The following is a 23,841-nucleotide window of genomic DNA, read 5'->3' as shown; positions in this document are numbered from 1 at the left end:
GTGATGGGGCTACGTCAAAGGAACACAAAGCCAACAAAAGAGCCCCCAGTGGCAAACGTTGGAACAATTTGAACAAAAAATAATGTATTTGATAACAACTCGAAGAATAAAATAAATATCTGTGAGTCTACACTGATACAAATAAATGATTGAATAAGCAAATAAATGGGGGAGAGAAATCTCCCGTACAGGAAAATTCTAAATAATTGAAGTAAATATTGACCCTTCAGGGAATGGGATGAATTGGGAGACTGGGATTGACATATATACACTAATATGAATAAAACAGATAACTAATGAGAACCTCCTTATAGCACAAGGAACTCCACTCAGTGCTCTGTGGTGACCTAAATGGGAAGGAACTCCAGAATAGAGGGGAGATAGGTACACGTATAGCTGATTCACTTTGCTGTACAGCAGAAACTAACACAGCATTGTAAAGCAACTATACTCCAATTAAAAAATATATATATCGACCCCCTCAAGGATGTGAAGCATGACCCCCCACCCACTAAGTAGGGGCTGCACCTAGTGACTTCTTCCAAGGAGCACAGCATGGAAGGAGGACAAGAAAGAACTTCACAGACATCACCTCAGCCAGGTAATCAAGGTGAGCATCCACGGTGGGAGGTATGTTGGCAGCAGACACCCTCGATATGACGTGACGAGAATGGCATTTTGCCTGTGTGGTCTTCCTCCCAAGAGCGCATAAACACCAGTCTAGTCATGAGGAAAAAACAAAAACCACCACACAAACCCAGAACGAGGGGTAGTCTACAGAAACACCTGACCCGCACTTCCCAAAACTATCAAGATTATCAAAGACAAGGAAAGTCTGAGAAACTGTCACAGCCAAGAGCAGCCTAAGGTGACATGACAACGAAATGTCATGTGATGTTCTGGGTGGGATCCTGGAACAGAAGAAGGACATTAGGAAAAAACTAAGGAAATCTGAATAGAGTATGGACTTTAGTTAATAATAATGTATAACTGGGTGGGAGGGCTGTGTATGGGAACACTCTGTATACTTTCCTGTAAATCATAAACGATTCTAAACATAAAAGGTCTATTTGAAAACAAAGCCACAACGTATAAGAGGGGACCGGGATGGAGCTGGAGGGGCTGTGGGAGTTTGGGGCCCCACCCCCTTCCACCTCCCAGGAAGGAGGGGAGAAGGGATGGTGCCGTGTGCATGGGTCCCTGGCAGGAAGCCACGGGAGTTCAAGGCAGCAGCCCGTCATCTGTTTTCCCTTTGCAGACAAGCTGGCGTCTTTTAGGGGCTGGGAAGGGGGGTGGGTGGAGTCCGAGCAAAGAGGAGGTTTGCAGAGGCCATTGCTGGGAGAGCACCCAGCGGAGGGCAGAGAGGTTGAATGTGCTGGCGTCATCTACTAAACTATGGGATACGAGCATTTTGCCTCCCTACTCTTGGAAAAGAAAAAAACGCAACAATCTGTGACTCTCTCCCTTTTGCCACCTTAGGACATACCGACTGGGCTCTGGGGCTGGACACTCAGAATTCTCTGCTCTGGGACAAAGTTCAGAGGTTTTTTAGTCTCCAAAAAGAGTTGAATTGTCTGCAGCCGGGGGCTGAGGGAGTGGCAGGCAGGGAAAGGGCAGACTGAGGGCCGGTCTGTGTCCTTGGGGGCCCAAGTGGAACAGCCACTGGAGGATGTGGGGACCATGTGGGACTGGGTCTCCCAGCTTCATCCAGAAGAGGGCAGCTAGGACGGAGGGCAGAGCAGCAGCGACCAATGAGGCCAGAAGTTCCGAGGGTCCTGCCCCAACGTCTCAATGGCCTGAGAGGACCCTCAGCTTCTCCGAAGGTGGGAAAGCAGGACGGCGGAGCTGCAGTAAAGCCTGATAATGAATTTCCCTTCCGTGCTGCATGACCCAGCCCCAGAGCAGATACACTTTGATTTAAAGAAAATTAAGTGTCCGGGGACTTCCCCGCTGGTCCAGTGGTTAAGAATCCGCCTTCCAATGCAGGGGACGTGGGTTCGATCCCTGGTCAGGGAACTAAGACCCCACATGCCGTTGGGCAACGAAGCCCACACATCTCAACTATTGAGCCCAAGCGCTCTAGAGCCCACGCGCCACAACTAGAGAGAAGCCCGCACCACAAATAGAGAAGCCCACACGTCTGCAACAAAAAGCCTGTGCGCCACAGCAAAAGGCCCTGCGTGCCAAAACTAAGACCCGACGCAGCCAAATAAAATAAATTAATTTTTTAAAAAAAGAATAAGTATGGCATGCTGCCATTAAAAAAACAGAAGAGGGCTTCCCTGGTGGCGCAGCGGTTGGGAGTCCGCCTGCCGATGCAGGGGACACGGGTTCGTGCCCCGGTCCGGGAAGATCCCACGTGCCGCGGAGCGGCTGGGCCCGTGAGCCATGGCCGCTGAGCCTGCGCATCCGGAGCTTGTGCTCCGCAACGGGAGAGACCACAACAGTGAGAGGCCCGCGTACGGCAAAACAAACAAACAAAAAAAAAAAAAAAGAAGAAGAAAATAAAGTGTCATGGAGTCAACTGTGTCCCCCCAAATTCATATATTGAAGTTATTGTCGAACCCAAATCCATGCGCCTGACTAACAGTGGGACCAAACAAGCCAAAATGTCAGAGAGTTTGAAGCAAAGAAAGGTTTATTTGCAGGGCACCAAGGAGAAGGGGCAGTTCATGATTAAAAGACTCAAACTCTCTAATGGCTTATAGGCAAGGGTTTTTAAAGACAGAGTTAGGGGGTAGGTTACCTGATCAGCTCATGCACCTTCTTCTGACTGGTTGGTGGTGAGGTAATAGGGAGATGTTTCCAGAATCGCAATCATCAAGCTCTGGGTCCAGCCAGTCTGGGGTCTAGTGCTTGCGGTTAGCATGCCGTCGTCATCCTCCACTAGGTGGGAGTCTTAGTTTCTGCAGAACAACTCAAAGGTATGCATCAGACTGTTATCTCTGTCTCTTCAGGAGGAACTAGGAGTCCTGTTGTAACTGTATTGTTATTATCATTAACTGCTGGATCTGCTCTTTGAAACTCCGGGCGGGGAAGCCTGGGAGACTAAAGTCTTTTTTCTACAAAAAAGAAACGGGACACGGATGGGCTTTTGTACCCAATAGGACCCCGGAGGGTCCTGCTTACTTTCAATCCCCATTTTCTTAGATACTCCTCAATTCGGAGGGTAACAGGGGACAGGATGAGAAAGAGAATAAAGTTCTGGAAAAAGAGGTTAATCATAAACTTGGCAGGAGAACTCGGTTTGAGATGGACTCAGTTTCAGAAGTCCTAACTCCTAGGACCTCCGAATGTGACTGTATTTGCAGTCAGGGCCTTTAAAGATGTGATTAAGATTGAGTGAGGTCATACGGATGGGCTCTCATCCAATGGGACTGGTGTCTTCCTAAGAAGAGAGGGAGACACCAGGGAGGGAAAGCCAGGTGAGGGAGGACACAGGGAGATGGCGGCTGTCTGCAAGCCAAGGAGAGAGGCCTCAGGAGAAACCAAACCTCCGGCACCTTGATCTTGGACTTCCAGCCTTCAGAACTATGAGAAAATCAATTTCTGTGGTTGAAGCCACCCAGTCTGGTATTTTGTTCAGGCAGCCCAGCAGACTAAGACATTAGGTAACCTGACATTTGAGAAGAGGGAGTGGCATTGACACCCACTTGGATGGGAGGGGTGAATTTCTGAGTAGAGTGGGTGGGCTCCTGGGTGGCTGGCCAGGGGGCAGTCTCCTGATGCCCTGAGTCTCATCATGCTGGCATTAACCCTCATTCTCCAGAAGTGTGTGGGTTTCCAGGGGGCCATGACCACCACGTCCTCTTTCAGGCCTTGACATTGGTGCAACCTGGATCTGGGAATGGTCTCCACGTGAGACCACGTGATCTTTTTGCTCACTCACTCCATCCATTCCTTCGTCTGTCCTTCGATATGCAAGGAATGCTCAGTAGCGGGGCGTTTTACCAGGTGCGGCAGCATCATTAACTCCTTTATCGCCAATATCCCAACCCAAGGCTCAGTGAACCTTCTGCAAAGTGCCAAAGAGTAACTTCAGCTTTGCAGCCATCCCATCTATGTCTCTATTCCATGGCTCTGCCTTCGCAGGGAAAGCAGCCACAAGCAATATGTAAATGAATGGGCACGGCTGTGCCCCACCAAAACTTTAAGAACACAGAAATTTAAATTTCTATAGTTTTCACCTGTCACGAAATATGATTCTTCTGGTGCTTCTTTCCCAATCCTTAAAAAATGTAAACACCAGGACTTTCCCTGATGGTCCAGTGGTTCGGACTCCACGTTCCCAGTGCAGGGGGCACGGGTTCAATCCCTGGTCAGGGAACTAAGATCCCGCATGGCATGACCAAAAAATTTATTTATTTCTTAATAAATTTTAAAAAATAGTAAAAATGTAAAAACCATTCTTAGCTTCCGAGACATACAAAAACAGACCTACAGGCTATAGTTTGAGGACCCTTATTCTAATTTAAAAAAAAATTCATCAAGCCAGATGTATAATAAGATGACCCCGAGTGTAACTGATTCATCAGGGTTACTCTGTTTCAGTCCTTGTTGATGGATATGATTCTTGATGTCATATCTGAGCTACAAAAATCAAAGCTAAGATGGGGCTGTTTCTACGATTCACAATCGCCAAGACATGGAAGCAACCTAAATGTCCATCGACAGATGAATGGATCAAGAACGTGTGACCTACAGATACAATGGAAAACTACTCAGCCATAAAAAAGAATGAAATAATGTCACTTGCAGCAACATGGATGCAACTAGAGATTATCACACAAAGTGAAGTAAGTCAGAAAGAGAAAAACAAATACTATATGATATCACTTATATGTGGAATCTAAAATATGACACAAATGAACTTGTCTACAAAACAGAAACAGACTCACAGACATAGAGAACAGACTTGTGGTTGCCAAGGAGGGAGGACGAGGGAGGGATGGATTGGTAGTTTGGGATTAGCAGATGCAAACTATTATACAGAGAATGGATAAACAACAAGGTCCTACTGTATAGCACAGGGAACTATATTCAATATCTTTTGATAAACCATAATGGAAAAGAATACTAAAAACAGAATGTGTGTGTGTATATATATATACATATATACATATAAAAGAATCACTTTGCTGTACAGCAGAAACTAACACAACATTGTAAATCAACCCTACGTCAGTTAAAAAAGAAAAAGATGGCGGGACTTCCCTAGCGGTCCAGTGGTTAGGTCTCCGCGCTTCCACTGCAGGGGACACTGGTCGGGGAAGTAGGGTCCCACATGGTGCACAGCACGGCCAAAAAAAAAAGAAAGTAAGAAAAAAAAAAAAGATAGGAGTGTTTCTGCAGGATAGGTACCCCCACCTCCGGCTCCTCCTGGGAAGCTGATTCTGGAATGAAAACATTCACTTAAATTCACTTTCCCAGTTTACTCCTCACTCAAGACCTGTGACTTGTGACCAATCTGCTTCTAAAATTCTGCAGATGGAAATGTGATCCATGACTGTGGGGTCCCCTGTGAGGGCACAGATGGGGCCAAGTCCCTGCACGGTGTCCCTAACAACCAGGGTTGAAGTGCCGGCTCTGCTCCTCTGTTGGAAGACTGGCCTGGCCCTGTGGTTGCCTAAGAAATGCTGGCAACCCCAGGCTTATCCTAGAGCATCAGCTGAGGCCCCCTTATCCTCCCCCAGGGGAAGGTCTTTGGAGAGAGAGGGCAGAGCCGGAGGAAGGAAACATCTCCAACCTCACAGTACAGCAAGTTCCCGGGACCACTGCCAGGACCAGCTGGTCTCCCAGGGATGGACAAACAGAGAAGGAAAGGAAGCAGCACCGAGTTGGCCAGTGTGTGCCCCAAACCAAGAGACACATTTAAAACCTCACTCTATGCGTAAACCACGAGGCCCTACTGGACAGCACAGGGAACTATATTCGATATCCAGTGATAAACCATAATGGAAAAGAATGTGTATGTATATATGTATAACTGAATCACTTTGCCGTACAGCAGAAATTAACACAACATTGTAAATCAACTATACTTCAATAAGATAAATTTAAAAAAACAAAACAAACCTCACTCTACACTGAACGGGAGGTGAATCTCACCTCAATTTAAAACAAAGACAAAAACATAGATATCCACACTTTAAAGGGAGACCTGGTCTAAAATTCACAGACTCTTTTAAAGAATTAAGTGTTATTATATTCACAGACTCAGGGTTACTGAAACTAAGTTGACCAACTTTTCCATAGCAAGGCTCACCCTTGACAAGGGGATGAGAGGGAGGTCTGGGCAGGGCAGTACCTTTCACCACTCTGTTATCTACTCACTTCACGTGTACTTCCTGGGCTGGCCACCGGCTGGGCAGTAAACGCTAAGGCAGGAAAGACAAATGTAAACAAATGGGACATCTGGCTGAGGTGTCCTAGGGGTGCAGAGGGGAAGAATGCTTGGGTCGGGGAGAAGGTAAACCTACAGCAGGGAAAGGAGAAAGAGTCCCAGGCTGAGGGTACAGCATATACAAAGGCATGGGGGCATGAAAGACTGTCACGTGGCAGAAGAATCTGGGAACACTCCCGGGGTAGATTGTGCTTTTTTTTTTTTTGGCCGAGATGCAGGGCACGCAGGGTCTTAGTTCCCCCAGCAGGGATCGAACCCGCGCCCCCTGCGGTGGAAGCACAGAGTCTTAACCACTGGACGGCCAGGGAAGTCCTGATTGTGCTTTGAAATGGTGGTTTTGAGTTCACACTCAGCTTGTGCCTTAGGATGGGAACCCTGCAGAGCCATGGTTGAGGGCGTAGGCCTTCTGCTAGACGCCCCCAACCCTGCTCCCCGGACTATTTAACTTAATGGATTAAGTGTTTTCAGGCATCCACCTGCATCCCCTCAGCCAGCCCCAGAGTCATGGCGGACACTTCCCAGGCAAGCCCCAGTGGCTTCCCGAATCCTCCATGAGGACATGCCCGGACCGGGGACACACACGGTCGGAGGGAACCAGGCGATGGTCGCCCAGGAGCAAATCTGAGGGAGAGACGCCCAGCCCCCAGTCCCCTCGGGGCCGTCCTGAGCTGCGTCCACTCCGCCTCCCTGGGGCCCTGTGGGGTCTGGCTCCACATCCCCGCGGTGGTAACAGCTCGTTGGCACCTGCTTACCCTTCCTCCCTCCACTCACCACCCTGCCCAGCCTGGGACCATGTGCCCCACCAGCTGCCCACAGCCGGGCTTTCTCATAGGCCCTGGGGTCTTTCTGGGTCACCAAGGCGGTATAACTTCAAAACCCAGACTCACATGAAGGCGGGCCTGTGGGCACAAATTGTCTTTTTAAAAAAATAAGTTTATTTATTTATTTATTTTTAGCTACATTGGGTCTTCGTTGCTGCACGCAGGCTTTTCTCTAGTTGCGGCGAGCAGGTGCTACTCTTCGTTGTGGTGCGTGGGCTTCTCATTGCGGTGGCTTCTCTTGTTGTGGAGCACGAGCTCTAGGTGCGTGGGCTTCAGTAGGTGTGGCACATGGGCTCAGTAGTTGTGGCTCGTGGGCTCTAGAGCGCAGGCTCAGTAGTTGTGGCTCACAGGCTCAGTAGTTGTGGCTTGTGGGCTCTAGAGTGCAGCCTCAGTAGTTGTGGTTCGCGGGCTCAGTAGTTGTGGCTCGAGGGCTCAGTAGTGTGGCTCACGGGCTCTAGAGTGCAGGTTCAGTAGTTGTGGCTCACGGGCTCAGTAGTTGTGGGGCACGGGCTTAGTTGCTCCTCAGCATCTTAGTTCCCTGACCAGGGCTCGAACCCTTGTCCGCTGCATTGTCAGGTGGATTCTTAACGACTGCACCACCAGGGAAGTCCACAAATTTTCAGAGGAGCTTTTTTTTTCTTTCCTCCTGAGTCCAGATGGACAGACACGTTTCTTCACCTGTCTTTGCTGGCAGTTATGTTAAAATCCACCTTCACAGAGGCTCTGGGCCCTGGAGGGGCCCCTGCACCCTTATTCCTTCAGTCTCCTCATGCCAAACATCCTGGCTACAAAGTTCAGCCAACAACTGAAGGGCAGTCGTGATTCCCTCTCCATAGACCCCCTGGAGTAATTTCTCGAAGTTTTATGGAAGACAATATGGCAGTTCCTCAAATAATTAAAAATAGAACAACCACATGATCCAGCAATTCCACTTCTGTGGAATACCCAAAAGAACTGAAAGCTGTCTGCAATCCTAAACAGACATTTATTTATACACCCACATTCAGAAAAGTCTTATTCACAAAAGCCAAAAGGTGGAAGCAACCCAGGTGACCATCAATGCATAAATGGGTAAACAAAGTATGGTACCATATTGTTCAGCCTTAAAAAGGAAGGACTGGCACTGCCCTGGGGGTCCAGTGGTAAAGAATCCACCTTCCAATGCAGGGGACACCGGTTCGATCCCTGGTCAGGGAACTAAGATCCCACATGCCATGGGGCAACTAAGCCCACACACCACAACTACTGAGCTCGCACCACAACTAGAGCCCGCGTGCCTCAAACTACAGAGCCCACGCTCTCTGGAGCCCGCGCTACAACTAGAGAGAGAAAACCCTCACGCCACAACTAGAGAGAAGGCCACACGCCACAATGAAAGATCCTGCGTGCCACAACTAAGACCCGACGCAGCCTAAAATAAATAAATAAATCTTTAAAAAAAAAAAAAAAAAAGAAGGACCAACAAAAACAACATGGACAAACCCTGAGGACATGATGCTGAGTGAAATAAGCCAGTCAGAAGAAGACAAATAGTGTAGGATTCCACATATAGGAAGTACTTCGAGCAGTCAAATCCATAGACAGAAAGTAGAAGGGTGGTTGCCAGCGGCTCTGGGGGGAATGGAAAGGTAATGTTTAGAGGAGACGGAATTTCTGTTTGGGAGGATGAAGTAGTTCTAGAGATGGATGGGGGCGATGGTTGTACAACAAGGTGAATGTATTTAACGCCACTGAACTGTATTCTTGAAAAAGGTTAAAATGGTAAATCGTGTGATGTCTATATTACTACAATTAAAAATAAATACAGAGAATAACTTGGTTTTGTGTTCTAAACGTTATCCTTTGTGTCTTATCTTGGATTTGGAGGAGTTTTGTAGCAAAAGGTGTTTTGGGGACCTCAAATCAGCCGTATTTCCAGAAACAGAGGCTCTGGGACCAAGGAGTGAAGGGCCTTGAGGGTCCCTCGGTGTCCCTATCACCATCCCCTTTACAAACTGTAAACACGGTTGGTTTGCTTTGCGAGCCTGTTCCTCCCTGACTGTGTGATTCAGCCATGTCTGTACTGCTACAGACTCACGGGGCTTGAATCGGTGAAGTTTCGGCGTATGAACTGGGATGTATTCAGAATGTAAGTTGCTGCAAGCCAATCCCCAGACTCAGGGGGAGGGGGTGGGGGTGGGGTAAAAACAGGTCCTGAAGGTTGGAGTCCGTGTCTGTGCACACAGCCTGCCTGGTCTGGTGAGGACCTACCTCTCCATCCCCCGGCATCTCCCCTCCCCTGCTCACCAGCCCCCAGCCACACAGGCCTCCTTCTTCCAACTTCTCACACAATCCAAGCTCACTCCCACCTCAGGGCCTTTGCACCTGCTATATCGCTGGTGGGGACACTCACCCCAGGTCCTTACATGTCTAGCTCCTTTGCATCTTCCACATCTAGCCTAATGCCACTTCTGCAGACAGGCCTTCCCTGACCACCCTCTCCAAAGGAAATGTTAGATACTTAAAGCATTTACCATCACAGTGCTCCACTTACTTCCTTCGTGGCATTGGACACGAGGTTATAGTTTATTGTACCATTTGTTCCTTTGTTTATTGATGGTCTTGCCTAATGGAATTTGAGCTCCATGATGGGTGGGGACCACTTCTTGTTCTTATCTGAGTCCCTAGCTCTCAGATCAGAAGGAATTCAGCTAGAAGCTGTGAAAAAAGAAAAAAAAAATCAGACTTTTCATGATTCAGTGACTCCATTAAGTCCTGAACTGATTCCAGGCCTAGAAAGCAACACGTGGGTGGCGATGTCCTTCTGATGGAGACCATCCAGTGGGGCAGGTGAGGTGGGCTGGGGAGGATGCGCTGAGGAATCAGTAGACGGGCTTTGTCAATGTTCGTCCCCACCTGCCTATTCAATCCCCATCTGGAAGTGTCAAGTAGGTGGATATTCCAGAACAAATCTAGGGAAAGGGTGGAGCTGCAGATAGAAATTGGGAGTCAACACAAATGTCATATGGATGGTTTTTTAAGTCTTGGAACTTGATGACGTCACCTAGAGAGAGGGTTTGGCCCCCAATCACAGCATTGGGTGGCTTGGCTGTCTTTGAGCGGTAGGGACCACATTTAAAACACTTTGTCAACCACCCAGCACATAGCCTTCAGTGATGGGCATTGGGATCCCATGGAATCGGGAATGATAAGACTCAGGTCTCCTGTTATTTCTGTCCCTTACAATTTGTAGAGCTATCGAGATGCAACGTCTCTAAGCCTCAGTTTCGCCATCTGTAAAATTACTGTGGGGCACATGACTTACTTTATTTATCAATAATCCAACTACACTCCCCCAGTGCCCTCGCATGCTGGTGTTGGGAACGACCTGTCCCTGTCCTGGACCCCACAGTTTAGTGGGAGAGCTGCAAGGAAGGAGTGGGCTGAGTCCCAAGGAAGCAGGAGGGGCCACTTCTAACTCTGAGAGAGGGTGTGTGTTGGGGAGATTCTGAATACCCCGATGAAGTAAACATTTTAAGCATCTTTTTATAAAAGAGGAAAGTCAGGTTCACTGCAGGTCACACAGCCCGTAAGTGGCAGAGCACACAGTGACATGCTCGGCTATCATTAGCTTTGATGCTCATGGCCATGGCCGTGGCAGCCAAAGCCCTCTGGTAATGAGAACCCAGCTTGTCTTCTTTCCCTACCCCTGCCTTCCTCTCCCTTCACTAGTAATAGATTTACAAATCAGCACAAAGAGGGGTGATCGATGGCAAGGTGGCTTACAGATCAGGGAGAAAGAATAACTATGCATTCTGCTGAGAGCCCCTAATCCAGTCCTGGGAGGTTGGGACATAGAGTCTGGAACCCAACCACACTGGTTCAAAGCCTCTGTGCCTCAGTGTCCTCATCTGTAAAATAGGGACAAGAATAACATTCTCCCCTCACGGGGTTGTTGGGACAGTTGAGTGAGTTAATACAGGCACAGGTGCTCTATAAAGGCTACTAGGATTCTGGCTCCCTTTTGTACACCTGCCCCCTCTCTTGACCTGGGCCCAGGGTAACAGCAGCCCAGCTCTGCCCCACTTAGACTGTGGGGCTGCCAGGCCTGCAACCAGAGCCAGCTCCCCCTGGGAGGACAGCAAACGTGGGATAATTGCCAAGAGCTAATGAAGCCTTCAAACCCTGGTGCCCTGGTTCCCCCTCCCTGGGCCAGGCAGCCCAGGAAAAAAGCCCATTGAGAAGTCAGCCATCAGAGCCTGAAGGACAGACCCAGGATACACAGGCACCTGTGCCCTCCTGCACGTCTGCAGGGACCCACCAGGACTCCACCCCTACTCTCATGTCCCCTGTCTACCAACTCCCCTGTGGTCCTACAGAAAGCCAGAGAGAGCTGTAATTTCCCCCAGTTCTGTCAGGTACAACTGAGCTGAAGCTGCCCCAAGAAAAAGAGCCCTTCTCCACCCAGCTTCCCCAAGGCAGATCCTCAGTGCCTTTCTCCTGTTTTGCTTACACGGGTGGGTGGTTTTCGGAGCAGGGTGAAGGGGAACACTGGGGTCGTCACTGGGCTCTGACATCCGCCATCATCAGCGTTGGAGTTGGCACGAGCACCCTGGCTCTAGGCCATCTACGTTGGGCCCACAATTTTTTTTTTTTTTTTTTTTTGGCCCTGCCGCGCGGCTTGTGGGATCTTAGTTCCCCCACCAGGGATCGAACCCTGGGGCCACAGCAATGAAAGTGCTGAGTCCTAACCACTGGACCGCCAGGGAAGTCCCTGGGCCCCCACTTTAAAATCATAACTGGTTCAGGCTAGGCCAGGAGGGCCCAGCGTGACAGTCAGCAAGTTGGAGGAAGGAGGTAGAGGAAGCCATGCCCCCGCCAGCCGAAGGCTGTAACGGGAGTGCCCCCCACTCCATTATATGTGGGCTCAGAAAACCAGCTGTCTGCCACAGGGACCACGGTCTGTATCCCCACCTCACAGCCATCCCTCACATGGTCTGTCATCTAAATAAATGCACAGCCCTTTCCTCTGCCCCCTATGTCCTGACCCTGCTCTAGGCTACCACTCTTTTCTTGTCTGCACCATCCAAACATCTCTCTGATTCTAATCTTCCACCAACCAATTCTTTGACCACACAGCAGCCAGAAGCATCTTCTTCAGACGTCTTCTCAGGTCGTACCACTGCCCTTTTGAAACCACCACCCTTCAGTGGCTTCCCATTCCCCCCAGGATAAAGTGCAAAATCCTGGGCCTTATTGGTCTGACCTGGCTGCCCTCTCTCCCTGCCATTCTCCGGCCCCATGGGACTTGTTTTCTCTCCAGGCCTCAGGCCCTTTGCCCCTGCTGCTCTTCCTCCATGGGCCATTCTCCCCCCTCCTTTTAGCCTGGTTCATTCCAGGTCAGTCTTCAGGTCTCCAAGAGACTGAAGCCCCAGGCATGCAGGACCCTATAAAATTCATCCACTAAGGATGCCGTGTGCCAGGCTCAGGTTTGCAACAGAGAAGCGGGCAAATCAGTATTTGTTGCATGAATGCATGAACGAATGAATGAGAAGTGTCTGCCCTGTTTCTCTCTCCTGCTCAGCCCCGTCCGCCTCAGTGGTTGGAAGCTGCTTTGGGTCTAGACACCGTTGCCTCTCCCTGTGGGATGGCTGCATCCACGCTGATGCTCCTGGCCCAGAATCCCTCAGATGTCAGCACAGTCAGCACTGGGTACCAGGTTGAGGAGAACAAGGGGCCTCTCCCCAGTTCAAGGCCCCACCCTGTGGACAAAATCCCAGACCCCGCTTCTCAAAGTCTCTCACCCAACAGCCTTGCCAACTGCCGGCAGCAGCCCCCTCCCCAATCAGTGTAGCTTAAACCCATATCAAGGGGCTGGGGAGCCAAAAAGCATGATAATAATGAGACTTATGTTTACTGGCAGTTTCTCTGGCCAAGGCACAATTAGCTTATGTAATCCTCTCTACAACCCTGAGAGGCAAGCACCGTTAGTATCTATCTCCTCTTTAGAGTAGGGGAACAGATGCTCAGAGAGGTTAAGTGACTTGCCCAAAGTTCTGGAACTTGAACCCACATGGCCTGACTCTATGTGGGTATGGTTAACCTTTGCCACCACTTGGTGGTAAAGCACTCCCATTCTGCAGGCAGGGTAGCTTGCTTAACCTCTCCTAAGCTCAGTTTGCTCAGCTGCAAAATGGGTATAATAAGAGGTCGTGGCTTGTTGGGAGGATTAAATGAGATAGCACTGGACCTGGCTAGCGTGAATGCTCTTGCCATTGTCTCAGGGCTCTGTGACCTCAGGCAAAGTCCTCAGCCTGGCCGCCCTGGTGAGATAATACCCACCTCCCAGGCTTGATGGGAGGATGAAGTGAACCACTCCTCCACAATCCCTCATCCACCATCCTAAAATGCAGAAGGCCCCGCAAATTGGAAGCTAACTCCCTCGGCAGCAGAAGCTGACCTGGAGCCACCTCATGTGGTGGCAGACTCTGACCTTGCTGGATCCTGAAGCTATTTACACGGTGTCTTTTAATCCCACACAGCGTGACCATCCAGAACGGTTCTGTGCTTGCGGATGGAGTGCTGTCCTGGGCCTGGGGTGTCATCTAGCATGCAGTATATGCACCGTCCAGTGTTTCTAAAATCATCAGAATAGCTCTGACTTGTGACACACACCCCAGCGTTTTGGATAAGGGGTTGTGCTTATAGCATCCTCTGCACAAGGCTGGCATATAGCAGGTGATCAGTAAATAACCGCTCTCTCTTCTTTTAGGGTTACACACGTCCTTAACCCTTCTCTCCAGCCTGCTCTGCTCTTTTAAATTGGAAATGACAGTTCTTGTGCATTTCAATGGATGCAAATAGATACCTGGTGAGAATCCTGGTCATAACTACTGTGTATTCAGTATTGATCATGGGTAGGGCTCTAAGCTCTTCATGTGTCCTACCTCAGACCACGTAGCTGGGTGGTTAAGCACATTCTCTTTGTTCAAATCCCAGCTCTGTCACTTATTAGCAAGGCCTGCTGTGTGATGACCTCCCCCCACCCCATGACATACTAAATGGGGATACAGTCATAGTTCCAACTGAAAGTGTCCTAGAAGGACTTAGGACAGCATGTAGCACATACTCAGTGTTAGCAGAATTATTATTATTAATCATTTTGAAGTACATACCATAACTAGCCTGGTTGAACAAGTGGGGTGACTGAGGCATGGGAAGACTGAGTAACTTGGCAGTTGGGTGACACAGTGCTATATTCTACTGCCTCTCAGAAGTCAGGACAAAGGGAGGAGTGGGAGGGAGGGAGGAGGGAAGAAAAAGGGCATTATCCACCCCGGCAGCGTCTGCCCAGCCGGACAGACTGTCCAGTCAAGTCCCAAGCTTTATTCAAAATATATCTGAAGCACAAGTCTGGGCCTCCGAGAATTTACATTTTACCGAAGGCGCTTTAAGGAAAGCGTCAGGAAAGAAACGGTCAGGAAAACGTGGGGTCGGGAATAATGAGCTCACAAAACATTTGGAAAACAGGTTCCAGCCTGTGGACAAGGAGAGGGAGACCCACTGGCAGTGGCTTATCCTTGCAGGAGCCAGAACAACACAGCCTTTCATTAATGAGAAGGCTTGGCTTGCAGAGCCTCATTAGGACTGTAACCAGAAACCCGGCTCAGGCTGAGTCTGGTAAAGAGAAAGGAAAGGAGGGAGACAGGCTGCTGGCCTGTGTCCTTTGCCCCCAGTCACACCACCTGCCCCTGCTTCCCTCCAGCCCCCAGGCAGGCACAGGCCTTTCAGCATCTCCTGAGATGTGGGACCCCTCAGGAGAGACTTGTCCCTGCCCCAGCCTTAGGCTCTGCGAAGCTGAAATGCTCCTTACGAATCTCTGCAAAGAAATGAAATCTCAGGCCCTGGGGGTGGGATGGGTAGTGGGATGTTTTCTCAATAGTGTCCCTTTTGAAGAAAAACAAGGATTAAAGAAGCAATTAAAGGTTTGACAGCCAACTCTCAGATGAAGAAAGCAAAAAGAAACTGGTAACAGGTCAGCAGGAAGCCTCAGGACCTTCAAAACCAAAACCTCAGGTTTGGTTACCAAAAACCCAAGCAAGTCTCTCCTCCAGACCCCACCAAGTCTGGGAGCAGTCCACGTCTGAAACTAAGCAATGCCTAAGTGGATCTCCGGGGGGAACTATCTGTCTGTGCCCTTCCACATTTCTAAACTCGATATGATGTACACATACGCATTTATGTAGTCTGCCTTACTTTTTTCTTTTTAATGAATATTATTGAGATATAATTTACATACAATAAAATGCACCCATTTTAAGAGTAAGTTTTAATGAGTTTTGACAAGTGTGTATACCCTGACCAGAATACAGAACACTTTCATCACCCCAAGAAGTTCCTCTGGCCTCTTTGTAGTTAATCCCCTTCCCAGCCCCAGGCTCAGCCCGAGCCCCAGGCACCTACTGATATGTTCTCTGTCACTGTAGATTAGTTTTGCCTTTTCTAGAATTTCATATATAGAATCATGTACTCCTTTATGTCCAGCTTCTTTGTTGTTATTGTTGGGGTTTTCTGATACTATTGTAAATAAAATTTTTTTAAACTTCATATTCACACTGTTTGCAGCTAGCAAAAGAAGTATTTCTTTTTTTGTATATTGACCTTGTCTCCTTTGAGCTTGCTAAATTTACTAATTAGTTCTAGCAGTTGTTATATAGATTCCTTAGGATTTCCTAGTAAACTATTACATCACCTATGACTAAAGACAGTTATAATTCTTCCTTTCCAATCTTTATGCTTTTTATTTCTTTTTCTTGCCTCATTGCACTGACTACAACCTCTAGTACCATGTTGAATAAATGGCAAGAGCAGACATCTTTCCTTGTTGCCAATCTTAGGGGGGCAGGCATGCAGTCTTATGCCATTAATTATGATGTCAGCTGTAGGTTTATTGTGACACCCTTCAGCAGGTAGAGGAATTCCTTGCTCCAGTTTGCTAAGAACTCTTTTCAGGAATGGGTATCCTGTGTTGTCAAATGCTTTTTCTGCACAGAGTCGATACTCAATAAAAATGTCTTGAATGAATGAATGAATCAGATAGCTTCCTTGACATGGGGATCAAACAATGTATGCTTTTCAACATTTTGTCAGAAATGTCCAGACTTCCCTCTGAAAATGTCCCAGTCTTCTCTCCCACCAACACATACATCAGGGAACGAATGCTGGTCCAGCTCATTGCCACACGGCACAGCAACATGGCCTGGTAACCACAGCCACAGTCCCTTGGCTGAGCCATGAGGGATAGGAGAAAAAAGCACTCTATTTCCCCAGGAAGCAGGGGGTGGCTTCACAGAGAAGGTGACTTCTGAGCTGGTCTCAGAAAAGGTCCAGAGGAGTCTGGCCAATGGAGGAAGGGGACATCCTAAGCAACTGCATGTTCCAAGGCAGGGAGGCATGAAAGATTGTTGCATCAGCCACTAACTAGATGTGTGACCTTGGGCAAATCTATCCTGCTTATCCATAAAAAGGGAAGGAAAACAACAGGGCTGCCAAAGAGTGTGAGTATCCAATGAGATAAATACATGAAAGACCTTGCAAAAACTCTTAACATGAAGGCAGCATTACTATTAACAAGGGGATGGGGAAGCCTGTTTATGTGTCCAGCACAGCCTAGACTGACAGTCCTTAGGGAAAGAAGGAGGGGGCAGGGTGCTGCTGTGGTGTGAGAAGCCTGGGTCCCAGTCTCAGACACCTCTACGGGAGCACAGCCAAGATGGAGGGCTGTGCTCCAAGGATGGAATCTCCTTGGGTTTAGAATCCCACCCGGATGGGAACAGCTCCCTCCTGGTTAATAGGGTTGCATTACTCTCTCCTGTTTCTACTCATGCCTCATAAATCGTCTTCAGCTAAAACCAGCACTGACTTTCTGAGCAACTGAATCAAGGGATTTGGGAGATCCAGGAAGCATGAAGAAAAACCTTTCTTTTTTCCCTGCCTCCCTCATTTCCTTCCTTCCTTCTTTTTCCCCAAATATGGAGCACTAGTATGGCTTTCCCCCTTCCCAGGGGCAGTAATGGCTTTAATATACAGCATTCACTGTATTTGTATTTTGGATGACTGCTCCTAAGAGCTGTTTTTAAAGAGTCCTCCCAGCAATCAAATACCTAGCTGCTGTGTTTGCACACAATTTCCCTTCTGCTCAAGCTCTTGTTGTGTTTACACACAGGACATCTAGCAGCTTGGTCTGGTCAAGGTACTGCTTTTAGAAGCTCCGGGAGACTGAAAACAAAGTGTTGGTATATTCTGTACCTGGTGCCTCTGGAGAGGGGTGAGAGTGGAGGCCAACAGACTCAAGGGTTGGCCTGTGAGAGCAGGTAGAAGAGTTTTGTCACAAGAGACATGAGGACTTGAAACCAGCAGCAGCAGGGGAAGGAGCACAAAGAGGGGGATACTTTGGGAGAATTCCAGGAAACAGAAGTGCCAGGTGGACTGGGGTGGGGGGGCGGGGTAGGGGAGAGACAGAGGAGTCCAAAGTAACAGGAAAGTTTCTGGCGTTGGTGACTGTGCAGATGGTGGTGTCACCATCTTCCAGGACAGGAAATACAAGAAGCAGACAGGTTTGGGGGAGGGGAAGAATTAAGTCACAAGGTCTGTTCAGGACATTTATTCATTCGTTTCTTGGGCATTGCTAGTGGCAGATGCCTTGTCAGGAAAAACCGTGAACAAAAGAAACAAAGTCCCTGCAATCCTGAAGCTTACACTCCAGGGGCGGAAGGACAGTTTACACAAATAAAACAACAAAGTAACTGCAGAAGCCTATGTGAGGAAATTAAGCAGAGTCGTGTGGTTGAGTGTGCTGCAAGGGGGGCCAAGGAAGGCCTGTGTGTCCAGACTTGGAGTTAAGTTGCCAGGCTGAGTTTGACGGTGACCCAAGGACATACAAGCAGAGAAGCAGCTCGGATAGAGAAGCTCAGAAATCTGGGCTGGAGATGATCAGAAAAGAGGCCGAAAACCGTATCGCAGCATATAATGCTATTTCTAGAAAAATCAAAGATACACAAAATGATACCACGGGTACACTGGGGGTTAAGGCTATTTGGATCTTGTTTTTCCCCTAAACTGGGCGATGAATACAGAGCTGTGAGATGTCATATGTAATTTATATACTTTTTTACACAGCGTATCACAAAGTAAACTTGACTAAAAAAAGGGAAAAAGGCCAGGCGCAGGGTCTCACAACGCTCAACGAAGACCCCGTTTCTGTACCTCCCTCATCAGGGACCAGGCAGCCTTGGCCGGTTCTCGCTTCACGCGCATTGGCTCAGGCAGTCTCCCCGCCCATGTCCGCCCGCCAGCCAATGGGCGTGCGGGACCCGGGTCCACACCCCCGCCGCGCACCGCCCCGGGCCCGCGCCGCCTAGTGACGTCACGGCCCGGCCCCCGCACGTGACAGCGGCGCGCCGGGCTCCCGCTGGCCGTTGGGCTCCCGCTGACTGCCGGGCTCGCGCCGCAGAGGCAGGTGAGGCGCCTGTGGCCACGCGGCAGAGGGCGCGGGCCGAGGGAGCCAGTCGTGGGGGCGCGCGCGCATGGAGGCGGTGCCGGCGGCCGCCTGAGGACAACCGGGAGAGCGGAGAGGCCGCCTCGTGCATCCGTCAAGCCGCCTCGAGCCCGCGGCACCCGGCGGCTGCGGGCCGCGGAGCCGGCGCGGCCATGGCGACGGGCAGTCAGCAGAAGGAGAACACGTTGCTACACCTCTTCGCCGGCGGGTGAGTGTCCCGGCCCGACTCCGCGCCCCCGCCCCGCGCCCTCGGTGCGCCGGGGCCGGTTACCGGCCCTCCCGGGGCTGAAGCTCCGCCTGCCGAAAGAGGAAGTACCGGCGTGGGGGTGGTGGGGAGCCCCGGGGGGAGCAGGGCCTGTCCCACCTCCTGGCCGCATCCCCAGAGGGTGATTTTACGCCGCGTGCGCCGCGCCCACCCCCACCCCCATCCCCATCCCCAACCCCATCCCCATCCCCACGGCACCTCCAGCTTTTTCTCCTTTTAAACAGTTAGTGGCTGGTCTGACGAGTGTCACTCGGGGGCGGTCCTGCCTGGCCACGCTGCACTTAACGACCCTCTGCCTAGATTCTCCTCCTGGGCCTTTTCCCGAAGGCTCTGGGCGGTCTTGGGGATGCTTAGTTTGGCCCGGGAGTCCCTCAGGGTAGCGCAGGGGCGAGTTCAGATGGTCGAGAGGGCTGCCGGTATTGGGCATCAGCAGGGGCCTGGAAAGTGCTAGTGAACCGTGATGCAGCGGTCAACAACCTGTGGGAGAGCTGATGGGGGACCTCGGGACTAAGTGGAGTCGGGAAGGTGTGCTGAAATGCTTCTCACCTGCTGGTTGAAGCGTCCAACGTCAGAAACAACATTAAATCTAAGATGTGCCCTGTTTTGAAAGTATCATTAGCTTAATCGTCATGGCACCTTGAATTTTTTCAGTGGAGGCAACGTATTTTTAGGGAGGTGGGGTGGTAGGGGGTTAGGAAGGGAGCTGGTGTTTTTGTTTCTTTCAGAAAATAAAAGTAAAAATGTTTTGTATTAGTAATTTGTTTTCTTTTAATACAACCTTTGGGTCCTTTTGGAGTCTTGTAGATGTTTGGAGTCTTATTTGAGGACCTCACAGGCCTGGCACAGCCATTTTTAAGTGCAGGACATTCTGCATAAAGTAGAATTTATCCTGGATTATTATCTTGATTTGTGTATTTTAGTTGCAGCTTAGTGTTTTAGTTACTACCCAGATATGTTCCTTATTACAAACAAGTAATGGTTGAGAATTTATTTGCAAAAATGACCATGATGAAAGTGTTCCTGAGCGCTCTGTACTTTTTATCGTAGTGGATTACCCAGTTACGTTGTTTCTCCGGTCAGAAAATTGGTGGCTCTTCATACACAGGAACGATTTCTCATTCAGCTCTTCCCTATCAATCCCCCTCCTTTTGCTTCATCTCCCCGTTGATATTTACTTTGAGAGTAACACAAGGTTTGGGGAGGGATTCCTAAATTAAGACAGTACATTAATTTGTCATTGTGGGGAATTTTAAACAAGTTGACCATGTTATTTAAGTCATTTCTCAAGCTAAGAAGGATAGCTAATCATTTCCTTTTTAATGATTTTATACTCAGTGATTTTGATTTACAGTTTTTAAGTGAGGTGGTCTTTAAAAAAAGTCTTGTATTCCGAACTGGGAGAGTTACTTGCTCTGGAGCAGCCTCTGTGAGGCTTGCTTGGTAATTGATTCCCCTGTCGACATGAATCTCCCTACACGCCCTTCACAGTGCCCTCTGGGTGCTGATTCTCCTCCCGGAGCACCAGCCTCTTACCTTGTGATGGAGGAAAACTGCGGGAGCCAGCACAGCTCTGGACTGATTAAAACTTGGAGTTTATTAGAGGGGTGCCTGGGGCTATTGTAGTTAATAGGGTTCCTTTCCTTCATTAGCAGTTCGGGATTCCTTGCAGATATGCAAGAAAGAAAATAAATCTTCGAAAAGGATGCTTTCAGAGTAACTAATTGGATTTCGACTCATTCCCACTAGCCTAAAATATACTACTTCCATTTCTTTTAGGGAAAATCATTAAAGGAGCTAAGTATCAAATGGGTGTGTCATGTAGTGAAAATCAGTGGCGCAGTGGTCCCCCCCTGTGTGGTAGAGGGCTGTGTTGCTTTGCTCCAAGTAACTAGTTTCCACTGTTAAGCTGGCCTCTTTCCAAAGAACTGAGTACTTTCTTTGAAAAGGAGTCAGAGCCCCTGCTTTTTAAGGGGGGGCTCTGTGACATTTCTCCTGATTATTGACTAGCCGTTGGAAACTAACATCAAACAAGTTTAATGCTATAACTAACTAATGATACTGAGTAAATATTTTTATCAGGTATAACAGGCTTATGAATAGTTGAAAATTAATTTTAGATCCTGGAAAGTAAAAACTACACCCAAAATAACTCACTGTCTTTTAAATTTCTTAAAAAATTTTTAAGCAGTTTTATGAGTTCTTTGCAAGGCAAAAATACTCATAAGTTAACCTGTAATAGGTATCTTTTTAACATAGTGTTGCCCTTTAAGAAAGAAGAGAACTGGAGGAGAAACACCCACAAACCAACACCTAGAAATAAGCACTTAAGAATCAGGTCTGTGTGTGTATATGTGCGCCAAATGTAATTTCATAGTTAATTTTAAAATAGGCTCCCGGGCTTCCCTGGTGGCGCAGTGGTTGAGAGTCCGCCTGCCGATGCAGGGGACACGGGTTCGTGCCCCGGTCCGGGAAGATCCCACATGCCGCGGAGCGGCTGGGCCCGTGAGCCATGGCCACTGAGCCTGCGTGTCCGGAGCCTGTGCTCCGCAACGGGAGAGGCCACAACAGTGAGAGGCCCGCGTACCACAAAAAATAAAAAATAAAATAGGCTCCCATTCTTTATACATTGCTTCCTCCTTAGAAATATGTTGGGTTTTGATGGCAGCATGGTAGTGAGTTCGCTGAGTGTACTCCTAGTCGATCGTTACTGTTCTGTGGTCGCAGTGAAGAAGGTAAACACAGTTTCCAAGCCCAGTGACAGGAATTCAGGGAGGCTCTTACAGTGATTTATGACAGGGCTACCTAATTTATTCTGATTAAATAATTTCTTTCTGATCTTTCGTTGCTAATTTTTTGCCTTTATAAACTGGACATCCTTATGTGTACCTGTGTAGTTGTCTGATTATTTCCTTAGGATAAACCATTAGAAGTACAATTTCTGAGTCAAAACACATTTTTAAGGCTTTTGCTAGCTACCAGCATCTTCATAAGCCATCTCTTAGGGTGGTTTGCTTCTATGTGAGGGAACCTCATTCATTTGATGTCGATTTTTAGTATTTTTAGGGATTCTGCTGTTTTCTGCTTTCTCTCCTATCGCAGAATCTGGGTAGTATTGTTGTCAAAACAAAAAACCTAAACAAATTTTTTTGTAAACCTATCATTCCTTTTCTACTGTTTAAACCAGACCATTAAGAGAAACACTGAAATCCTCCGAAAGTGGCCCTTCTGTGTCTAGGCCTTATGTCTGTTGAGAAAAATCTCTTCTTAAACTTTCCCTATCAAATGACTTGGGAATTCTGGTTGTGCGTGTAGTGTTAGTGACGTCCTTCGCCTGCTGAACAAGCAACCAACGTGGCAGGGTGGCGATTCAGGAGAGTACTCAGCACCTGAAATAGCTGTGCGAAGCTGCCCTTAGATTAGAGGTTGATGGCCTCGATAATATGCATTAAGTCTTATTTTTATGGCATGGTTTTGTCATTAAATGTACTTACATAGCCTTTAAAATGTATTTTAATGGGGATACGGTATGTCTTTAAGGTTTTTAAAATATGTAACCTAAGATAATGTTCATAATTCAGTATTTCCCCCCATTACGGACAGCTGTCACCTGGTGTACTCCTATACTGCCCTTGTCCCTGCCGATTTAATCTGTATCAGCTAATGGTCAGTTTTGAAGTGTTAGACACGTTAATATATCTGCTAAGGAACGATGTAGAGAAGATGCAAGATTTGTTTGCAATGAAGAAAGAAGTTTTGATATAGTGTGCCCATTTATCTTATATAAGGCTTATATAAATGTATTAAGGCTATAAATTAACTTTGATTTCATCCAGTGTATTTCATATATGTGACATTTTTAAAAAATTTATTGTGTTTGGATGAAAGATGCCTGCTAGAATTTAAGCTTCATGAGGGCAGCACCCGTGTCTGTTTTCTTCACTGGTCCATCCTAAGTACACTGCCCACCCCGTATGTTAGAGGTACTTCACTGATACTTGTTTAATGAGTAACTAATTGATGTGGCCTGTTAAATTGTCCCAAATAAAGAAAAGCAGTACTTTATTTGTGAATTATGAACATGGTTCTGTAGTAAGATTTGCTGAAACTGAATTGGCATAAGGTAATATTATTTTGGATTTGTGTGTTTGTGAAAGATAATGATTCTCTTCAGATTCAGCAGGTACTGTAGAGGTTTTTTTAAATTAATTTTTTAATTTTATTTAGTTAGTTTTGACTGTGTTGGCTCTTCGTTACTGCACGAGGGCTTTCTCTAGTTGCGGAGAGTGGGGGCTACGCTTCGTTGCAGTGTGCGGGCTTCTCATTGCGGTGGCTTCTCTTGTTGTGGAGCACGGGCTCTAGGCGCGCAGGCTCAGTGGTTATGGCATGCAAGCTCAGTAGTTGTGGCACAGGGCTCAGTAGTTGTGGCTCGTGGACTCAGTAGTTGTGGCTTGCAGGCTCTAGAGCACAGGCTCAGTAGTTGTGGCCCATGGGCTTAGTTGCTCCATGGCATGTGAGATCTTCCCGGACCAGGGCTCGAACCCATGTCCCCTGCATTGGCAGGCGGATTCTTAACCGCTGCGCCACCAGGGAAGCCTACAGAGTTTTTTTATTCGGGTGCTGTTTCAGATTTTTTTTTCTAAATGAGGTAGAATATAGAAAATGGCATCTAAAGGATAGTTACCTGCATCAAAAAATACGTGTTTTGCTTTTACTGAGTGAATACAGAATTTGCATAATCAAAGTCTTCTAAGCCCTATGCTAGGTATTCAAATAAAACATTCCAGACAATTGTGTATAAAGAGGCACTCTTTTTTTT

General features: G+C 48.1%; 1 protein-coding gene and 1 pseudogene across 2 annotated transcripts in view; one reads left to right on the top strand and one right to left on the bottom strand.

The window, feature by feature from the left end:
- The window catches only part of LOC114898055, a 48,392-nt pseudogene extending 29,541 nt beyond the window's left edge, over positions 1–18,851 (bottom strand).
- Positions 18,670–23,841, top strand: part of SLC25A33 (solute carrier family 25 member 33) — a 30,358-nt gene continuing 25,186 nt past the window's right edge. For both annotated transcript variants that reach the window (XM_029227136.1, XM_029227135.1), the window contains exon 1: positions 18,670–18,968. In XM_029227136.1, the coding sequence (XP_029082969.1) occupies positions 18,913–18,968 (56 nt within the window). In that variant the 5' untranslated portion in view covers positions 18,670–18,912. The remainder of the gene's footprint in view (positions 18,969–23,841) is intronic.

Source organism: Monodon monoceros, unplaced genomic scaffold, assembly GCF_005190385.1.
Source record: "Monodon monoceros isolate NGI ecotype Baffin Bay Population unplaced genomic scaffold, NGI_Narwhal_1 Super_Scaffold_18, whole genome shotgun sequence".
NCBI classification, from domain to species: Eukaryota; Metazoa; Chordata; class Mammalia; order Artiodactyla; family Monodontidae; genus Monodon; species Monodon monoceros.
The sequence above is the reverse complement of the archived record's forward strand: the minus strand, read 5'-3'. Positions and strand labels throughout refer to the sequence as shown.